General features: G+C 41.4%; 1 protein-coding gene across 3 annotated transcripts in view; it reads left to right on the top strand.

Moving 5' to 3' along the window:
• The window catches only part of inpp5d (inositol polyphosphate-5-phosphatase D), a 142,107-nt gene that overhangs the window by 83,129 nt on the left and 36,492 nt on the right, over positions 1-22,486 (top strand). For all 3 annotated transcript variants that reach the window (XM_069896531.1, XM_069896530.1, XM_069896529.1), the window contains exons 11-19: positions 355-457; positions 3,276-3,472; positions 5,950-6,067; positions 7,447-7,543; positions 9,815-9,953; positions 10,900-11,008; positions 16,481-16,569; positions 17,781-17,862; positions 18,786-18,875. In XM_069896531.1, the coding sequence (XP_069752632.1) occupies positions 355-457; positions 3,276-3,472; positions 5,950-6,067; positions 7,447-7,543; positions 9,815-9,953; positions 10,900-11,008; positions 16,481-16,569; positions 17,781-17,862; positions 18,786-18,875 (1,024 nt within the window). The remainder of the gene's footprint in view (positions 1-354; positions 458-3,275; positions 3,473-5,949; positions 6,068-7,446; positions 7,544-9,814; positions 9,954-10,899; positions 11,009-16,480; positions 16,570-17,780; positions 17,863-18,785; positions 18,876-22,486) is intronic.

The following is a 22,486-nucleotide window of genomic DNA, read 5'->3' as shown; positions in this document are numbered from 1 at the left end:
AGATGCCAACTGCATTGTTTCCTCTGAAGAATTGTGTGAGTCCAACACTCACTGACTGATGGGCAAGGATGCTGGACTTGGAATTGAATGCGAAAAGGGATGTGGAAGAGGGAAGAGTGGGAACTTGCATGGGTGAGGTAAAGTAAATGTAGACAGGAAAGAGTCGTTCATGTAAACTGACTCCTAATGCCATTATTGCTCCGGAACCAGGGATAAAGAAATAAGTTATATTTCTTTGTTGCCCTTGGCCCTTTCAAGACAGATGGCTTGGGTTCTGTGGACTTAGACAAGCTGAGTGGAACCTTTTGTGCTACATCTATTACCGTGCACTTATCTTTGTCTCTTTGTTACCAGAAGCGGGAAGGGTTCTGCCAGCTTCTACAACTGATGAAGAATAAACATTCAGTTTTCCCGGAGCCAGACATGATTAACATCTTCATTGGAACCTGGAACATGGGTAAGGGCCACTGGAGAAAAGATGTTTCCTATATTCGAACAATCTTTGGATTTGTCATTCTATAATGCTGCAAACAGAACATTTGTAGTCTGGTAATAAAATCAGGCCTCATTTAATCACTTTGACAAGTTCTCCATTATCAAATGTCCTATGTAACAGACTCCAGCTTACTGTTATCTGCTGTAACACACTCCCAACTCATTGTTGTCATGTGTAACGCTCTCCCAGCTCACTGACATCCTGTGTAATAAACTCCCAGCTTACTGTTCTGCACACACACAGTCAGTCTGTTATCCAGTGTGACACACTTCCAGATCACTATTTTCCAGTGTAACACACTCCCATCTTACTGTCATTCTGGGTAATGCCTTCTCTGCTACAGGGAGGGCAATGGTCTTGAGCTACAGGGAATATAATAGCACTGAGCTTTGAGTACAATAATGATGCTAAGCTATGGGTATGGTACTGGTGGGGAGTTACAAGGATTGTAATACTCTATTTACGTTATTGGTTTTGGAATCCAGTTCCCAGCAATGTAAAAATCCAGAAATAAAAGGATGGTGTGAGAAAAAAATAAAGAAAATCAATCAGTTTAACAGTGGCTGCAACTCTTTCACAATCTATATGACGAATCAAACCTTCAGGAGGGAGTACAACAAAGGTAACAGCTGTTCAAGGGAATGTCTCTCCACAATTATCCAGGCAACTTGGGAGGGGCAAGGAATTTTGGCCCGTCGCACAATGGCCAAACCCTGACAATAATGCAGTTAAATGAGTTTCCGTATTGATCACCGGGCTTGCTGGAAGTTCCCTGGGATTTGAGCAAGGAGAGGTCAAGGGGAGTTTGATGACAGAAGTCCCAAAGATACCAAACTCAAATCACTTTAAACATGTGCACTCCTCTGTCCTTGTGCTTGCCGAACTTCTTTGGACTCCAGTTCACCAAACCTTGATTTTATGATTCACATTGTTATGTCTCTGTAGTTGCTTGGGAGGGTTCTTAAATAACAAAAGAGACTTTACTTACTGGTGTCTTCCACCATCTCAGGAAACTGCTCACACACCCTCACATTTACACCCCACAGTGGTTACTACATTGAGAAGTGTGTATTCTTATGTGGTTACATAGTTCACATTATCCTGATTATATAACACACATTCTTGTGTTTGTATTACTTTATTAGCCTCACATTACCTTCTACCTCTCTATCACTCCAGCCTCATCCAGTCCTACAATATCCTGAGTTCTCTGCCTCTCTGACAAAGTCTGAAAGTTTAGAATTCCCACTCAACACCTCTCTATGTCATCGTGACACAGCATGGAAACACCCATCAATTCATCATGTCTTTGCTGACCATTAAGTACCCATTTATCCTAATCCCAATATTTGGACCATAGCCTTTTCTACCTTGGCTCTTTAAGAGCTCATCAATTGAGTTCGGCCTCATTACGGAAAGAAGGTAGATGCTTTTGAGAAGGTGCAGAGAATATTTTCCAGGATGCTGCCTGGAATGGAGAAGATATCTTAAGAAGCAAGGTTGACAGAGTTAGGGCTTTTCTCTTTGGAAATTCGAAGAATGAGAGGTGACTTAACAGAGGTATATAAATTATGAAGCCAACACTTTTTTTTCCTGGGGTGACAGTTGCAAATGCATCTGTTTAGAGCAAGAGGAGGAAAGTTTAGGGGAGGTGCCTTTTACACAGAGAGTGGTAGGTGCCTGGAATGCATCCTGGGGATGGTGATGGAGGAAGCTGATACAAGAGGGACATTAAAAAGACTCTTTGATAGGCACATGAATGTAAGAGGGTTATGGGTGTGAGATAGGTAAGGATGAGATTGTTGTGGAGTAGGATTCCATAGGTTAACACAAGATTTTGAGCTGAAGAGCCTGTACTGTGCTGTGATGTTCTATGTTCTAAATATTATGAGAGTACCTGCTTTCACCACACTCAGGCAGTGCATTCCAAATTCTAATCATGCAATTGCAGTTCCTAAAAAGAATGTCTCTTTTGTACCATCCTCCACTACCACCCCAGGCAGTGCATTCGAGACACCCTCTTCTTTCTTTGTGGGGACAAAAAAAGCTACTCTGATGTCTCCTCTAAACCTAACCCTACACACCCTGCCTGGACGTCCTCTGGAATCGGCCATTGGTGCCCAGGGAAAAAGGTGCTGGCTGTCCAATCTTTCTATGCCTAATCTTCTCATCCTCTAATCAATTCCTTACTCAGATCCTGTCTAAATCTCTTGTCCCTTGGCTTCAATCCATGGCCTCCAGTTTTAAACAGCTGTGGATGTAGAAAGGTTTTCTACAATCTACCTTATCTATGGCCCTTATCATTTTGTACACCCTATCAAGTTCCACCTCACCCTCCTCCACTCCAAGGTAAACAAATTGAACCTATCCTGGCTCCACAAAAGAGAAATGTCGATCCTAGACAACTCCCTAGTAAATCTCCAATGCACCCTCTCAAAATCAATCACATCCTTCCTATCGATTGTCAAAGACTTCCCTTAAAACCTTCACCTTTGAACTCTATGTTTTGGTGGCTAATTTTGGCTGATAATGAAATGGCATGCTATTCGCAAAAGTGCGAGAGAAACCAAGCAGGGTACGCAGCATCGTTATGGGAAATATAGGGTAATCAACATTTGTTCCTGTAGATGTTGTATGACCAACTGATATTCTCCAGCACTTTTGCGTATTGCACTACAACCGCAGCGTTATCAGACTTTCCAGTTTAACTAATGACATGTTGTGTCTGGGATGTCTGCTTAGACTGATGATGATATATACAAATCAACTTGCTGTTTAGGTAACGCCTCCCCTCCTGCGGATATACGGTCATGGTTCCTATGCCGAGGCCAGGGAAAAACTCGGGATGACACAGCTGCCGACATTCCCCACGACATTTACATTATTGGCACTCAGGAAGATACTCAGGGAGAGAAGGAGTGGGTGGAGCTGCTCAAATCCACATTGAAGGACATCACCTCTATGAAGTTTAAACACGTAAGTCCTTGCTTCCTTTGGGAAGGTCCATAGGGTTGCAGCATGGCTAATTAAGTAACTGTTACTTCATACTTCCAAGTTCAAGTTTATTATACAGACATATGCACACAATACACAGTACATAATAATCGCAATATATACATTGAAATAACAAAAGAAGTTCCATCATGAGGCATGGGATCCGTGGAAACTTAGCTGTGTAGACTGAGAATTGTCTTGGATGCAAAATGCAGAGGGTAGTAGCAAATGGAAAATATTCCGTCTGGAGGTCAGTGACCAGAGGAGTTCTGCAGGGATCTGCTCTGGAACCCCTGCTCAGTGTGATTTTTTTTAAAAATAAATGACATGGGCAAGAATGTAGAAGGATGTGCCAGTAAGTTTGTAGGGGGGCACAGTTGGCGTAGCCTTTACTGTGCCAGCAATCAGGACTGGGGTTAGAATCCTGTGCTGTCTGTAAGGAGTTTGTACATTCTCCTCATGTCTGCATGGGTTTTCCCCGGGGGCTCCGGTTTCCTCCCACCGTTCGAAATGTACTGGGGGCGTTGGTTAATTGGCTGTAAATTGGGCAGCATGGACTCGTGGGCCGAAATGGGCTGTTACTGTGCTGTATTTCTAATTTTTAAAAAAATTAAATTTAAATTTAAATGACACGAGATCTGGTGGAGAGTGTAGAATAGCTATTCTCAATGCGGGCCATATGGACATTTGGGGGAGGGGGGGCACAGACTCGAATCATAATTTTTTTTTATGTAGTCAGTAGGAGAGAAGTGTGGAAGAAACCAACTAAACTTGACTGATTCACAGAGAAGGGGGCCCATCAACTAATGACAGAGTCCTAAAGGGGCCTTATGATTGGGATTGGCTCTACATTGGCCAAGCAGTGCATCTCAAAACAAATAAATAGGCTTCAAAATAAACAATTTGCTTTATTCTTTGACGTATCTTTTCGGCCTCAAAACTGGGCAAACCATGATTAAAGACTAACTACATCAACATTGGAAAAGGAGGAGTTCAGTGGATTCTTCAAAGTGACCTGGATCACTTTGGAACAAATTATCTCATATATCCTACACCTCACAAAGAGTGCAAGGTGCAAGGCGATGGATCGAAGGAAAACAATGGCCAGAAATGACACCCATCAATCCATCCAAGATCTCCACCTTTCATGCCTTCACCCACACCTCTGCCACCAGATTTCTTGCACCTCAACTGACAGCAACAATAATCCCACCTGTCCACAGTGACCATCTATAATTACCAACAGCATTGAGCTTCACAATAGCTTCCTCTAACAACACAGCCAACACTTCTACCTGCAGCAACATCAGGGGATCAAAAATTCCACCAATAAATACAATGAAGACCACCTCTAAAAACTTCAATGACACTGTCGCCAGCACCAAGGGTTTATTGGACCAAGATTCACCTGTTTAGCTCTTGAGAATCATTTGGCTGATCTGTGGCAAAATCTATATTCCCCATATTCCTTTGGTTAACAAAGATGCAGTGAAGCCCTGGTATCCGGAATTCAAGCAACAGGCAGTCTCAATCACCCAGCAAAAAATCGAGGAAAATAAATTCTAAAAACTAAAATAAATAAGAATAAAATCATTGGTAAAAGTATACACAAGTTTAAAATTGCAGAAGTAAATGTTCCCTGAAGTAACACATAAACCTTTGATGAAGATTGGAGCAAATATGCAGCCAGCAGAGTGAATGCCTTGGTCGTGCTTTGCTCTTAGAGACTATTTGAATAAAGATGTGTGAAACAGCAATGACGATACCGAGATGAAAAGCTGGTTGATGCCGTTCGCCATTGGGGTGACTCTCTTAAAGGGTCTCCTTATCCCAGTTTTGTAAGAGTCGCTCCATTCAGAGGATTTATCTGTAAACCTGAGGGAGGGTGTGGTAAATACCTATAATGTTATTGTTCATTTTTCGGGCGGTCTGTCAAGGGGGAGGAACCTGCAAATGCAGCAATGGTTTACAAAGAATGTTACTGAAAATAAAGTAAAATGCCTTAAGGTTTATATATACATGCAAAGTGAGGTTTGTTCAATGCAAGTACAGTATAGTCATTTTTCTTTTAAACTGTTTATTCTTAATGCAGGTGTATTAGTTAGGCAATGAAAGAGTAAGTCTAAAGCAACTGGAAAATACATTTACCTGCCAGTCCCCATAGGTGATGGGTATCAGGGGTTTTACTGTCAACATCAGATTTAAAGTTAACCAACTTTGAGTATCAAATCCTGTTTGAGAAAGTTCCAAATACCAAGGATGTTATGTTAAGATGGGGTTCCCAACTTCATTCATGAAAATGTAGAATATTCTCACTGTATCTCCTACTGTTGCATCAATGTTAACCACCCAGACCCTACCAACAGCAACAACCATACAAAGCAAATAAAATGTACTCAAGAAATTAACTTGTTTTTCAAAGTCGACCTCTCTAATTGTTCTTTTTGTCCTCTCCATAGATTGCAATACAGACCTTGTGGAATATCCGGATAGTTATACTGGCAAAACCAGAACATGAAAATCGGATCAGTTACACTTCCACCAGCAGTGTCAAAACTGGAATAGCCAATGCTCTTGGTACAAACATTGTGTGGACATTTGGGGAATTATGTTGGGGAACACTCTCAGTGGATTTTTTTTGAATACTGTATAAAGGATCTTCACTAAACTTTGTGTTGGCATGGAAAAGACCTAATACTTCCACAGATTTGTATTCGGTGATACAGTGAGTCACATAGTGTCCTTTCACATTAGGTCTGATGGTACAATGTGTCACAAATTCTGTGGCAAAAGCTAAATTCCCCATATCCCTTAATATCTTTGGTTAACAAAAATATATCAACATCAGATATCTCCCCAAATGCTATAATTTCTCTGCACACTAGGGGCAATTTACAGCAGCTAATTAACCTACTAACACATCTTTGGGACAGGGAAGAAACCAGAGCACCCAGGGGAAACCCAGATAATCACAGACAGGATATAGGAACTCCACATAGACAGCACTGGAACTGCGAAGCAATGGTTCTACTCACTCTGCTCTGCTGCTCCAGAGATGGAATGCATCCTCATTTTTTTTTGTGGAAACTTTGAAGCCTTTTCTCTGTCATCCTGGAAATCTGTTACCATGACAGAACTCAGAGCAGAGTCCTTGTTTTTGAAATTTAGTGTCAGCCACATGGAAAATGTGTCCTCTCCCATTGGAGTTGTTTGGATGTGATTAACATTAGGTATATAATCCAGGGAGAGGATGTTAATGTTGAATTATCTATCTCCTCCATAAATGTAAAGAATATCCAGAGAGAGCAATATAGGTACCTCTTCAGTATTGCAGGTGGTTGGTATCTGCAAAGAGAACAGGATGCCTGGGAATCGCTGCTAGAGGACCAAAGAGGTCTATTCCACAGTGCTGGTTACAGTCCAGTACTTAAGCAACATTTATTTACATTTTTTAAAAGGTTGCAATAAATTCTGGAGTCAAGAGATCCTGGCAAAACCAGGATTATTTGTTGGCAGATTTCACAAATGTAGAATTTTCTTATTTCCTTATGATTTAACTGAGCCCAAGCCAGTTAACAGGGAAATTCCATCTTCCCACTAATTTTTCCTGTCACATATTCTCTTTGTAATTAATTATCCCAATATTTTATCACTGACGCACCTTGGCGGAATTGATTGTGGCTAATTGACCATCCAACCCAAGCAAATATTTGGGATATGGGAGGAAATTGGTGCACCAGAGAAAACCCAAGAAGACACAGGGAGAACTTACAAACTCCATACAACAATATTCAATGTGATGTTTCCCTGTTCAGGGTATTTGTTAACAATGGAAGAGGATTTGGGAACATGCGGTTAGCTGGTTGTGTGTCGTCAAACAGATAGTAGAGTAGGGTAGGTGATACTGTTTTGATTGGTGGACTGATCTGTTGGTTTACTATATTGTATCTTTTCAGGTAATAAAGGGGCTGTGGGTGTGTCATTCATGTTTAATGGTACATCCTTTGGATTTATCAACAGCCACCTGACTTCTGGAGGTGGGAAGAAGCTAAGGTAACGGTGAACATTTATGTGGTTAATGGCAGGATTATTAACAGTGTATTGGAACAAAGAGATCTTGATGTCCATGTCCATATATCATTCAAGGTTGCCATGCATGTTTAAGAAGGCATATGGTGTATTGGTCTTCATTAGTTGAGGGATTGAGTCTGAGCTGTGAGGTAATGTTGCAGCACTATAAAACTTTGACCACACCTGGAGTATTGCATTCATTTCTGATCACCTTGTTACAGGAAGGATGTAGAAGCTTTAGAGAAGGTGCAAAGAAAATTTACCAGGATGCTCCCTGGATTGAAGAACATGTCATATGAAGAAAGTTTTTTTTAAATATTTCATTTTTCATTTTCCATCAATAAACAAGGAGATAACATCACTGACTGTTACAGAATATATTAATTTCTCCCAGCAATCTACATACATGTGGTGTTTCTCCCCCTCCCATTCCCACCCACCCCCCAAAAAGGGAAAGACAGAGAAAATGGAAATAAAGGGGAAAAAAGGAGAAAGAAAGAAAGAGCCTGGATGTGGTAGCAGTGCTTCCAGAAAGTGTCCAAAGAGGCTGTCCCTTATATAATGACTTCTATTAATCTATCTATTGGTAGATCTCTGCAAGTCTTTTTAACGGGGCTGCAGCTGTGCTCCCTTCTATCTCAGATATGGCTGCCATATTTTATCAAAGCATATGAAAGAAGGTTGACAAAGCCAGGACTTTTCTCTTTGAAATGATAAATGATAAGAGTTGACTTAATAGAGGTATATAAGATTAGGACGGGCTTAGATAAGGTGGACAACCAGAACCTTTTTTCCTGGAGTGGAAATGGCAAATTCAAAAAGGAGAAAAGTTTAGGGCAGATGTCAGAGGTAGGTATTTTTTTAACTGAGAGTGTGGTGGCTGCTTGGAATACATCGTTGTGGCTGGTAGTGGTGGTTTGTACAATAAGGACGTTCAAAAGATAGGCATATGGATGTAAGAAAAATAGAGAGTTAAGGGTGTGAGGTAGGGAAAGAATTCAATTGCTATGGAGTTGTAATGCACTGTAGTGACAGTAAGCAGACACAAGATTCAAACAACAGGCTTTTTTCAGCTTAAAGTCTCTGCTGTGGCTAGCTATGCCTTGCTCCTGAGTGACTTGACTTCGAGAGAGGCCGGATGTGGCTTATATCCCAGGTGGCTGATTGGCAGCCGACTGGGTGGGGTTTGGTCCATTCAGGTCGACTGATTGACAGCCGGCCAGGTGTTGTCTGTCCTCCAGTGCTCTTCCTGCAGGTACAGTGATTGCCCCCTGCAGTAGGCTCGTGGTGTATCACCACAGGAAGGTAGGCAAAACATCTGAAGGGCCTGTGATATTCTAATGTTCGATGAAGCAGCAGCTATGAGGGTTTCTGCCATTGGTATTTCCTCTCTTTAAACTTTGGCTACCTGTTGATTCATGAGATAGTGAAGCAAACATTGACTTTGATGAGAAAAGTTCTGGCAAAGCATCCCTTGGAAATTAATGGGGATGTTGCATCAAATAAGTTGTGAGAAGCCGCCATATGCTTGCCTGCACCTTGGACATGTGTGTTCACACCTCCAAATATCATTCCTCATGGAAAGCTTTTGATTATGATGAAAACATTCGTTGTGATTGGCGGGAACCGGCTGTGTAGAAAATTGCCAGCTACATTTCTAACATTGTAACAGTGACTACACTTCAAAGGTAGCTCTTTGTTTGTTGAACACTTGGAATGGCCTGTATTGATAAAAGTCAAAATTTAATTCAGTAATATCCAAGACCAGCAATTGGTGTCTGTCCCCGATGTCTCGATATAGTGGCATTTCGGCCAGACTATCCTGTAAGTAGGGTTCATTCCTAACATTTGCCCATTTTGCATTTTAAGCTGCTCTCTGCTGCATTAATGAGGGAGTGGTGATGAGCCCAGCAAACTTGGGAGATTTCCTGCTGGTAGTCTACCCAGACGGATTCCTATGATCTGAAGGCAATGAGGAGAAACATTTCCAGGCCATAAATTATTAGGAAGATGATTGCACATGCTGAAAGGGCAGTGAAGCACATTCAGTCTTCAAACACCAATTAGAGATTCACTACCAGTGCAATTGGTTGTAGGGCTGTAGTGAAAGACCAAAGAGAGGGGACTGAGTGGAAGCTCTCTCAAAGAGTTGTGATTGGTAAGATGGGGACATGTTGCTGAATGTTACAAACCACAGTATAAAAGTGAACAGTTAGCTCTTTCATGATTTTGTCTGTTTTTCTCCTTTAACAGACGAAACCAAAACTACATCAATATCTTGCGCTTTGTTAACCTTGGAGACAAAAAATTGAGTTCATTTGATATCACCAATCGGTTCACACACCTCTTCTGGCTCGGAGATTTGAACTATAGAGTGGAACTCCCTGCACAGGTGAGGGCAAGGGCTTGGGTGAAGGCCACTGACTGGGTGAAACAACCAGATGAAGGAGGAGTACAGGCTGGTGGGACCATCAAATCAGTGAGGATACAGGCTGGTGGGACCATCAAATCAGTCAGTGAGGATACAGGCTGGTGGGACCATCAGATCAATGAGGATACAGGCTGGTGGGACCATCAGATCAGTGAGGATGCAGGCTGGTGGAAAGGACTATAGATTGGTGAGACCACCAGATCAGATCAATGAGGACTGCAGACTGGTGGGCCCACCAGATCAGTGAGGATACAGGCTGGTGGGACCATCCAATCAGTTAGGATACAGGTTGGTGGGTCCATCAGATCAGTGAGGATACAGGCTAGTGGGACCATCAGATCAGTGAGGATACAGGCCGGTGGGACCACCAGATCAGTGAGGATACAGGCTGGTGGGACCATCAGATCAATGAGGATACAGGCTGGTAGGACCATCAGATCAGTGAGGATACAGGCTGGTGGAAAGGACTATTGATTGGTGAGACCACCAGATCAGATCAATGAGGACTACAGACTGGTGGGCCCACCTGATCAGTGAGGATACAGGCTGGTGGGACCATCCAATCAGTGAGGATACAGGCTGGTGGGACCACCAGATCAGTGAGGATACAGGCTGGTGGGACCATCAGATCAGTGAGGATACATGCTGGTGGAAAGGACTATTGATTGGTGAGACCACCAGATCAGATCAATGAGGACTACAGACTGGTGGTCCCACCAGATCAGTGAGGATACATGCTGGTGGGACCACCAGAGCAGTGAGGATACAGGCTGGTGGGACCATCAGATCAGTGAGGATTTCCAGAAACATAATCAGAGTGACCCACATTGCTGTTTTAATGCCAGATTGTAAAACGTGTTTTGGTGCAGGATGCCAATTTGATCAACTCTTCCTTGATTTTGACCAGGAAGCTGAGAATATTGTCGAAAAAATCAAGCAGCAGCAGTACCAGGATCTGTTGGCCAAGGACCAGCTAACCATTGAGAAGAATGACAAGAAGATTTTCCTCCAGTTCCGTAAGAGCATGTTTCAAAGGACAAGGGGAGTGGGGTAAAGATATTGGCTTGGCCACTGCGGAAAGCTCAGACGATACTCCTGTTTCCTCCATTGAAACACCTTCCCTCTTTCATACAAAAATTATTTTGAACAGTACTTTATTTTAGTGCATTGAGGCAAGGCAGACTTAACCTAAATCCCCATATGATGCAGAAATGGTTTGCCAGGTTAATTGGGGATCCTCTGTACACAAGTGCATTGAGGGAGCCCAATGGAAAAGCACAGTAATGGCAAATGGTGTGCAGTGCATCAGGCTTAAAATTAATTTGTACATCCAAAGCTTGAGAAAGAGTTGGGACCTTCCACACTAAGACAAGCTTCCTTTTTTTAAAAATAATTAAAATAATCTTTATTCATACAAAATAAAATTGGTATCCGTTAAGTTCAGGATTAAGATAGCAGTGCTGGAGAAACTCAGTATGTAAAAGTAGCAAAGGTAAAGAAACACAACCAATGTTTCCGGCTTGAGCCCTTCAACAGGTGCCCGAACAAAATGATAGGGGGGGGAGGAGCGGGAGGTAATAGGTGGAGAAGGGAGGGAGGGCACAGCAGCAAGCAGGGGGAGAAGGGATAGCTGGGTGAATAGAGAGGGAAGGGGGTGGAGAGCTGAGGAAAAGAAGACGGGGAAGAGAAGGGAGGGAGAAAGGAGAACAGGTTAGTTGAAATCGATGTTGGAGAGTGCCCCGACTGAAAATCAAGTGTTGTTTCTCCAATTTACGGGTGGTCTTGGTGGGATAGTACATGGGGCCATGGATAGACATGTGCGCATGGGTGTGGGGCGCGGAATTGAAATGGTTGGCCACTGGGAGATCCCTGTCACTAATATGGACAGATTGAAGGTGCTCAGCAAAGCCATCTCTCTGTCTGCGCCCAGTCTCTTTGATGTAGAGAAGGCCACAAAGGGAGCACCCACAGATAACTCCCACAGATCCACGTGCTTTACTTGAAAAGTTTGTTTGGGCTCCGAAAGAGTGGTGAGGGAGGAGGTGTGGGCACAAGTGTGACATTTCCTGCAGCCACAGGAAAGGTGCCAGGGGGTGGGGGGTGGGGCATGGCTGGTGAGGAGGGATTGAGGGAGTCATGGAGGGAGTGGACCTTACAGAAGGTGGAGAGTAGAGGAAGGGGGAAGATGTGTCTGGTGGTGGGATCCTGTTGTAGGTGGTGGAAATTACGGAAGATGATGTGTTGGATGTGGAGGCTAGTGGGGTGGTAGGTAAGGGCAAAGGGAATCCTGTGTTGTTTTGCCTGAGGCAGAGGGGGCCAGGGCAAATGAGCAGAAATGGAGGAGATGCGGGTTAGGGCCGAGTTGATGATGGTGGTGGAGGGAAAGTGGACATTTCAGATGATCTGGATTGGAAGACCTTGAGGCAGATGCAGCAGAGATGGAGAAATTGCAAAAAGGGAATAGAATCCTTGCGTGGGACTGGGTGTGAAGAAGTTTAGTCAAGGTAGTTGGTAGCTGGTGGATTTGTAAAATATGTCTCTGTAAAGCTTGTCTCCCGAGATGGAGACAGAGAGGGCCAGAAAGGGGAGAGAGTTGTTGGAGATGGACCCGGTGAGTTTGAGATGGGGTGGAAGTTGACAGTGAAGTGAATGAAGTTGAGACTTCTTCCATGCCACTATATCATTGGAAACGTTCTCTCTCGAGGGGCGTGGCAAGATGGCGTAAGGAATAGACGGGCCTTCCAGTCCTCTCCCGACTCTTTGGTGTTGTTTTGTCTTTAAATGCCCGTTAAAATCTTTTCAAGGTTAGATATAGTTAGAGCTGTTAAACTAGTTTCCAATGGTACAATTGTTGAAAAAAAGCAAGAAAAAACGGCAACAGATTGTTAAGAAATTACATTTTCCGAAGATATCAGAGCCTACCTGTTTACAAGAAGCCAGGACTCAGCGTGGAATGGATCCAGGAGGAGAAGCACAGGAATCAGCAGTGGAGCTCCGTTCTCTGCCGGTAGGGCTCTTTAAAAATGGCACCCAGCAGCCCTTAGAACAAAGGGCTAGCCAGGTGTGTGTATTTCAGTCAATGCCCGCTATGAGCGCTGTCACAGAGCCTTTGACAGCTGAAACAGCTGGGAAGCCGCCAGCTGAAGGCTTGCAGTTAAAGGGACGTCCATTGACTGATGTAGCGGTGGCGCTGCGAAGTGCACCACCTGAAATGAAGATTCCTATAGACCTTGATGCGTCGGAGATGCTTGACAGAATATGGCTTGGGGATAACCCTCGCCATCAACCGCCAAATATTACTGGGGAGGTTATGGCAGGGGTTTCTACACAAAGTCACACTGTAAGAAAAGCAGTTAAATTAAAGAAGGGAATACAAGACCTTTTGGCTATTCAGAAACAACTGGGCCCTACTGTGTCTGAATCTACTTCAGTGGATAAGTTTCTTAAGAGTCTTGAATCTGAGTTAACTGCTATATTGAAAGAATTTGTTAAAGCTTTAGATCAACTTGATACTAAACTTAATACCTTGGTGGATATTAATACTCAACAGATGGCTGATTATGGAGCTTTTAAGCTTAAAACGAGTGAAAGACTTGATTTTTGTGACCAAGGTTTAGTTGAGGTACAAGATCAATTACAAGGTGTCAATAAAACAATTGAAACTTTACAAATTCAGAATAAAATTTTAATGAAAAAGGTTGATTATTTGGAGAATCAATCCAGACGGAATAACATAAAAATTGTTGGTTTACCAGAAGATATGGAAGGATCAGATCCAAGAAAATTCTTTACTGAGTGGATTCCACAAGTATTAGGACAAGATAAGTTCCTGGAAGGCTTAATACCGGAACGTGCACATAGAGCTTTGAGAAGAAAGCCTTCTTCTGGACAAAAGCCATGACCTGTTTTGGTTCGTTGTTTAAATTATTATGATAGAGAGACAATTTTGCGTGTGGCCATAAGAAGTGCACAACAAAGAAGATCTCCTTTGATGGTTCAGAATAATCGTGTTTTTTTTAATCCGGATTTGAGTCAAGAAGTTATGTCTCAATGATGTGAATTTAATTCTGTGAAAGAAGTGTTGTGGAAAAAAGGTTATAAAGCAACATTTAGATATCCTGCGGTACTGAAGATTTTTCAAGATGGTTACCAATCAAAATTTTTTGATGATCCTAAGGAAGCTATGGATTTTGCTCAATCGTTACCAATTAGACGTAGTTCTCCACGGTCTCCAAAGAGAGTGGAGGTACAAGATGGGAATCGAATTCCAAGGAGAAATGGAAATAATGGTGGTCAAAGTGATAAAGTTGATTTAAAAAATACTAAAAAGAATTTTTTTTTTCTCTTTTTGAGAAAATTTTAAATAATGATGATAGTTTATGTGAAACGTGAGTTGGGAGAGGGAGCTGGATGGGCGCTATTTTCCAGAAGTCATCAGCTACGTGTGAGTTATCTCACACCCGATATTGTGTGGGAGTTACCGCAATGAGTGGTTGACCCAGGAGGAGGTAGCAGTTGCCTCCTGCCTGGTTTTTTTTTTCTTATTAATTTTTGGATTGAGGAGTGAAGGTTTTTTTAAATTTTTTTTTTTAATTATATTTTTTTTGTAGTTTTAGGAGGGGATAAGGGGAGGGAGTGTTTTTTTTCTCTTTCTCTCTTTTTTTCCTTTTTTTTCTCCTTCTCTTTTTTGTGTGTTCTTTTAAGTAATGTTTAAATTTATATTTGTTTTTTTAAATACTTACGGTTTTAATAATTTTATTAAGTATAAGAAAGTATTTGCTTGTTTAAACAATTAAAAGTTGATGTGGTTTTTTTTGTAAAGTTTATTTAGTAGATAAGGAATATTTGAAATTTAAATCTGAATGGGATGGATAAGCTTTATATTTTTTATTTAACTTCAAGGTGAAAGGAATGGTAATTCTGGTGTAAATTATTTTATTATCTTAGTTACAGAACGAAGGGAATAATGGTAAAAGTTATAAATTGAATTCTACAATTCTTAATAAGGCTTGAATTTTGTTTGTTGTTTATGCTCCATTTGTTGAAGATATAGTTTTTGTTGTAGATGTGTTTTTATTATTTGGGTATGTGAATTTTAAAGTAATCATTGGGGATATTTAAATGTGGTATTGGGGCTTTTATTGGATAAGTATTCAAGAGCAAAAGGGAAAGATGGTGGAAGAGTACTAAAATTGAATTGTACAATGCTTAATGAGGTTTGGATTTTGTTTTAAGATGGTGGTTTATGTGACTAATATGATGATAGATGTGAAGTTAGTTGATATTTAGTGAAGGTTTATTTTTATAGAGAAAGTTTTTTTTTAATCTTTTTTTTCTCATGCTACAATTCTTTTTTAAGAATTGATTATTGTTTAATGTTTTTGTTTTTTTTGTAAGTGGGTTTTTTTCTCATACATATATTACTAATCTTATTAATCCTTCACTCTATTGTGGGGGGGAAGGAGGGGGGGTTGGATTAACTTGAGTTGGTTTATTAATGTGTAATAATTATTGGGGGGTATAGTTTGTTTAGATTACTGATGTTGTATTGTAATTTCATTACTTCATTTGAAAATTTTTTTTAATGTAATCTTATATCTTATTCATGTTATAAAATCTTAAATAAAGTTTAAAAAAAAAAGGAAACATTCTCTCTCTATCTCCATCTTCGGAGATGAGCTTTTCACAGATGTATTTTACAAACCCACCAACTCTTACAACTACCTTGACTATACTTCTTACACTAGATCTGGTGTTCCCTTTGTGGCATTCTCTACATTAGAGAGACTAGGTGCAGACTAAAAAATTGCTTCGCTGAACATCTTCGCTCTGTCTGCAGAGTGACAGGGATCTTCCAGTGGCCAACCACTTCAATTCTGTGCCCCACTCCCATTTTCACATGTCCATCCATGGCCTCATGTACTATTCCACCAAGACCACCCATAAATTGGAGGAACAACACTTGAATGTCCATCTCAGTACTCTCCAACTGGAAGGCATTAACCTCGACTTCTCTACTTTCTGCTGGCCTACTCTCCGTTCTCTCTCCCTTCCCCTTTGTCTTCTTTCCTCCAACTCGCCACCTTTCCCTTTCCATTCACAGAGCCATCCCTCCCCCCACCCCACCCATCTATTTGATGGTGTGTCCTCCCTCCCTAATCTATCTATTACCTCCTGCCTTTAGGACAGTGCTCCCCCTCCCCCCACCAACATTTTGTTTAGGCACCTGCCGACATTTTTTCATTCCTTGATGAACGACTCAAGTCCAAAACTTTGGTTATGATCTTTATCTTTTGCTAAATAAAGTTCGCTGTTTGACCTGCTGAGTTTCTGCAGCTTTGTATTTTTTTTTACCTCAACCATTGCAGACTTTTGCGTTTTACTTGAAGCTCAGGATTAAAGTTTAGTGGCTGTGGTGAAGTATGTTCTTTGTCAGGGAACGGTGGGGTGCAAGTAAGTAACTTAATTTAGTATTTTTCATATTGCAGAGGAAGAAGAGATCACTTTCCCTCCAACCTATCGTTACGAGCGTGACAGCAGAGATACATACAACTACATCAAACAGAAGGCTACAGGAGTGAGTATTGGAAACATTGCTCCTTCATTCTACCCAGTAGTGTGCCACTTGAGTCCTGATTGTAACTGTAAAATCATCTGCCTTACTTATTTATAGATCAGTGATTACTTTCTCTGTTCTTTTTTTCTGGTCTTCCTATCTCATCCAGAATCACTTCACTTCACTTCAAGATTCTTTTATTGTCATGTAATAAAACAGAAAATATATTGCACAAAATTTCCTTTAGTCCACCGTAAGCCAGATAGAGATTCACCATCCACACAAATTGCCAGTTACCGTAAGCCAGATAGAGATTCACCATCCACACAAATTGCCAGTCAGAGAAAGAGAAGCAAAAGAGAGTCTACCCCAACGTCACTGCATGTCCGCTGATTCACCTCCAGCACTCCCACAATCTCTGCAGCCACATAACCTCGAGTCCAAACCATAGGCAACCCAAGCTCCAGGTGCAATTTTTATATACCATCAGGAAGCTTCTAGCACCCTCAGCACCCTCTCGCATCTCGGCTCCAATACCTGGTACCCCTTCACCCAGACTTCAGCCAGTCTGCAGCCTGGTGCGAGTCCCTTGTTGGTCGCCTGCAGCTTATGTGGGTTTCTTGTCTCGGGTCACCAACAGCCCGCCGCCTGTGTGTTCTTCAGCCTCAGAGCCCCTCACTGGTCTGCTGACAGGGTCCCATTGGTTATTCTCTTCTGCTTCTCCTTCTCAAGCTGGGGGAAGGGGGGTGGTCTCGATTTCTGGTGCCCTGCCCCAATCCTCTGCTTCCCCGGAGTCTGCAACCCCTTGTGGCCACTGCAGATCCCAGGGTTGTGGGATTTTAAAATTAAACACCATTAGCTCCTTTAACAAGCCATTTAAGTTCTGCACGGAGCTGATGGCAGTCAGTCTGGGTGGTTGGACCCCACATTAGAGCACTGTGTCTCTGCACCCCTCTCTCTATGGGTCCACACCAGCAGCAGGGCTGCCATTACAGTAGCTCCAGCAGTGCTGCCATTATTTTTTTAACCATGTATCGAATGTTGGGTATCTATATTTGGAGAAGTCTTCCAAAGCTTGCTGCCTTGGAAGAAGTGCCAGTGGAGGTTTTCAAGATATCTGTGCTACCTGGAGAAAATCGTCTGTAAACTGCATTTAAATAAGAGTTGATTTGGTGACGGTCTGTTGGCAAGGATTGGTCCTGGTATTTGGTAACCATTTGCTCTGTTCCCAGCTGAAGTATAACCTGCCATCCTGGTGTGATCGTGTACTGTGGAAAAGCTACCCCAACGTTCATGTCATGTGTCAGTCATACGGTAAGGAGGTTTGATCTGAAACTGCTTGCATTTAACCTAGTTCATCACAAGGTCCCTTTGTTCTTGTGGCAATTTAGTGAATACATAGTATATATTTTTTTAATCTGGCACAGAGGAAGCCCAGATGTTTGGTCTCACCCCTACCAGCAAGCCCCAATGTAAAATGTGCACAAACACACGTAAGCACATAATCCCACAATAGTCTTATCATCATATATTACATGTGCACAGAGATAACAGGAGTTCATATACGTCTGGGACCCGAGTACTTGCTCTGAACTCACCTCCATCGCAACAGAAGATGGTGAACGCTAATAAGGTTGTGATGAATTTGGAATGATCCTCAATCCTGCCAAAGTCTTAGCTGAGAAATTGGACCCATTTGCATCTGTTTTCTGAATGCAAATCATACCTGAAAGGTTCTTTCTGCATAAAGAAACCATTACACATTGAAGCCCCCACCAATCTCAAAAGAAGGTGCAATTCATCCTTGTATGACCAATATTTTGCAGTGTCCTTGGCACTTATCATTGCATCATCAATACACATGATATTCATCTCTGCCTTGTTGCCAGCAAAACAAGGTGCAAATTCTGCAATAAGGCATGCATGGAAGGATCCCCACCAGAAGAAGCATCACATTGTTGGATGTATCTGCCTAACTGATATTTTAATGCATATCATTGCTGGGCCAAATGAGAATTTTGCTGGAAAATCAGGGACCAAGTTTTCTATCAGGAGATAAGATACCTGAAAGTGGGTGCAATTTTGAGATTAAATCTAATTTCATTTGAGCAGCATTGTTTTCCCTGGAGTTTCACAAAGAAATTCCTTGGACCTCAAGTTCCCCCTGTTTTAACGTGCGCAACATGCAGCTATTGTGATAAAAGATCAGTTGTCTGACTGATGATTTTCAATCACAGGGTGCACCACGGATATCGTTACCAGCGATCATTCGCCAGTATTTGCTACATTTGAGGTGGGCGTGTCAACTCAGTTTGTTTCTAAAACTGGTTAGTACTACTGAGGTAACTCCTTTACCCTTTCAGGCCAGCTGAGGTATGTTCAGCACCGAAGCTCAACACAACTGAAACACCTGGCAGGGGTGGAAAAAAACAGCCAGTTAAGTCGGAGATGAGGAGAAATTCCTTCAGATGGCAACGGACTTCTTTTTTCTTTTTAAAAATATTTTTATTGAGTTTAACATATAAATCCTACATACAAAGCCATATAATAAAACAAACATCAGGTCATATCATATATTTATATCACAAATTAAATATAAATGTAAATCAAAAACCTATTTATATTTGTTTATTTAACAATATTTCTTTTATTTTCAATTTTAGTTCCTGATTATCAGGTTTTTTTTGTTTTTATTGAATATTTTACTTAAGTATTTTAAAAACCACATCCATGTATAAATATTCAATAAAAATAAAAAAAATAATAAGTACAAGTGTGGTATATAACGAGCCTGCAGCTGACGTGGACTTTTACCCCCTCCATAAATCTTCGTCCGCGAAGCCAAGCCAAAGAAGAAGATATATATATATATATATATATATATATATATAGCCTTCATCACTCATCCCTCCCACCCACCCTCCCTTAAAGTATCAAAAAAAGAAAAGTAAGAAAAGAAAAAAAAGTTAGGAAAATGCCAAAAAAGAAATATAAGTCTCAATACAAATAATAATGGGACTGAGGGTTACCAACAGGACGGGCTTTCAGAGAGTCCTTCAAATTTTCAAACCAACATATTGTAAATATGGGCTCTATATTTTCAAGAAAAAATTTTATTTATTATCTAAATTATGTTATTTTCTCAAGTGAAATACAAGAACACAATTCGGCCTGCCATCTCTCCATCCCTAAATCTATACCAGATTTCCAAGTAATGGCTGTGCACTTCCTAGAAACAGCTAAAGCCAGTTGTAAAAATTCAATTTGAAACAATATTTCTTTAAAACATTAAATTCTTTCAATATGGTAATTAACCGTCTATCTCTTGATCATACAATATTAGAAAATAGTTCTGGATAGAAAATAAATAAGACTAAATTAAACAATCCCTTTATCTAAACAAAGGGTAAATTTTGTCTTATTTTGTGATATGATCTGTGACAACTATATTTAAACCCATATTTGACAAGTTAATCTAAAAAAGTGATTTTAAAAAAAAAAGAAAAAACCCAAAAAAAGACCTTAAACTAAATATAATCTATCCCTCTAATCAATTGTGGAAAATATGGATTGAAAAGCGGACTTCAAACACTAGACAAAGAATCTCTGGAGCATCTGGACTTTTAAAATCTGCCATTTATGATAGTAATCTAGGAACAGGCCCCCGAGCTTGTCAAATTGAAACTTTCTATCTTTAATGTTGTATCTAATTTTCTTCAGACTTGTAGGATTCTGGAGGATTGGTTATTCATTGCATTTAAAATAAAGAATCGTTAGATTTTTGGATATTAAAATAATGAAGGAATAGGACAGAAAATACATCTGGAACCCTTGGGGGACAGTGTGTTCCGAATTTCAGAAAACCAGATTTAAGCCCACCTGAATTGTGCTGCCGTCTACCCCCGCACCCCCCTCACTGGCCCGACTCACGCTGCTGGTCCCTCGCCCACCCAACTTGTGCTGCCGGTCTCCCGGCTGCCCAACTCGGTCTCTTGCTCACCCGACTCGTGGTGCCGTCTCTCTCCCCACTTGACGGATTTTGGAGCTTTCCAGATTTTAGTTGTGCGGATAAAGTATCGGTGAGGTAGAGATCTTTTCCTGACCCATATAATTTTGTTGAATGATGAACCAGGGTTCAGAGAGCCAAATTCTGATATTTTTTATTCTTCTTGCGATGTTAGTTCAATTTATTTTCATGCATACAAAGATACACTAAAGCTGAAATCCAAGACAAAGTTCTTCATTGAATTCCACTCTAGCTGCTTAGAGAGTAAGATTCCCCACAAAGAGAGGCCTTTCCCCAACCGCAACGCAGTTTCCCAGATTATACTGTATGTGCAGGTTTCGAGCAATATTTTGTGTCTGCATATTTTCAAATGAATGCATTTATTGTGTGTCAGGATCTGTATGCATTTTCCACATTTTCTTCTTTGTAATGTGAAATTGATATGAAAAATTGCAGTCGAAAGAGAAACAATTCTTTGCATTGCACACCACATCTCTGCATTAAAGCAACAGAGTTCGATCTGAAATTCTGACATTCAACATTGTAGAGCGCGTCGAAAGAATCAAAGGCTTGTTGATCCAAACCAAGGCTTTTATTAACTATAAGACTGGAGTGTATCACATGTAGGTCGACCAGTCCAGAATGACTTGGTCTGGCTAGGAGCAACCTTTTAAGACCTGCCAGTAGGCTCTCAGCCAATCACAGTCATCCTACACTACAATCTATACATATACACATTGGTGATAGAATCTGTACTATCACAAACATAAACTACTCTGTGGTTTTTTAGGTCAGGTATATTAAGAAACCTGTTCTAAGCCCAACATCAAACATGGATTAACATCACTTGCCCCAAATTTGTTTGCAAATTCGCAGCCCATGAAGACCACAGGGCATTCATACCAAAGCAAGATTCAGTGCAGGGTAAAAGAGAACACTTTTATCTGGAGTGCTAAAGTTTCGCATCTTAACCCGTCTGCAAAATAATTGCCACACTCTGGTGCCACTTTGAATTTAAAATTTCACCAAAAAAACCACATAAAAGCAAAAGAACAGATAAAAATAATGACAATATTCAAACTCGGTTTGGAGTATTTTAAGAAATAGGTAAATCAACATCGTAGTCTCAATAAAAGTGATGGGGTGGATACTGCACCTGTCCTGTTTCCTGGTGCATTCCCTGGTTGGACCGCCCTCCTCAACCATAGTCCCTCCTCTAATTCTCCCAATAACTGCTGCCTTAAATTGTAACCACCACTGTCTTAGCCTCTTCCGTAGCCTCAATCACCTCCCGGCCACTTCTCAGCGTGGCCCCCACATTGATGTGGCTGGAGACTGAAGTGGCAAGTGGTACAGCGGCCCTGATCCCAATGCTGATACAGGTGAACCTGGCAGAGGCCAAGGTAATCTTGGGCCTTGTTGATCAGCCCGAATGTGGCCTAGTCCACTTTCAGACTTGCACACAGTTGAAGGGATTCGACAGCCAAGGCTACAGGGAGGATCTGAGATAAACTGGGGCAGAAGGGCACTTCTACACATTATCAGGGGAAGCCTAGATAAGCAATGTTCAAGACCACTGTTGCATCTGTTGGCTTCATCCTTGTGGGGAAACCTAAAATTAAGTGTCATGATTAACTAATAAGGCACCTACTGATCCCCAGCCTGACTCTCAATAGGACAACCATAGCAAGGGTGATATCACTACCACCTGCTGAAACTTCTGGCTAATGGTGAGAAGACAATGGAACAAGAGGCCTAACAATCTTCATTTTATCTTCCTCACCTATCCTAGTGTTCCCTCATCAGAATCTTTCCCATAAAAAGTAGCCAATGTGTGAAATGCAGAAAAGTATCAAAGATCTGGCACACCAGGAGATAGATGAGCCAGGAAACAAGTGTGAGTATACAGTGGAGGGCGATCTGGTGGAGAGA

This window comes from Narcine bancroftii, chromosome 9 (genome assembly GCF_036971445.1).
Source record: "Narcine bancroftii isolate sNarBan1 chromosome 9, sNarBan1.hap1, whole genome shotgun sequence".
Taxonomy (NCBI): Eukaryota; Metazoa; Chordata; class Chondrichthyes; order Torpediniformes; family Narcinidae; genus Narcine; species Narcine bancroftii.
The sequence above is the reverse complement of the archived record's forward strand: the minus strand, read 5'-3'. Positions and strand labels throughout refer to the sequence as shown.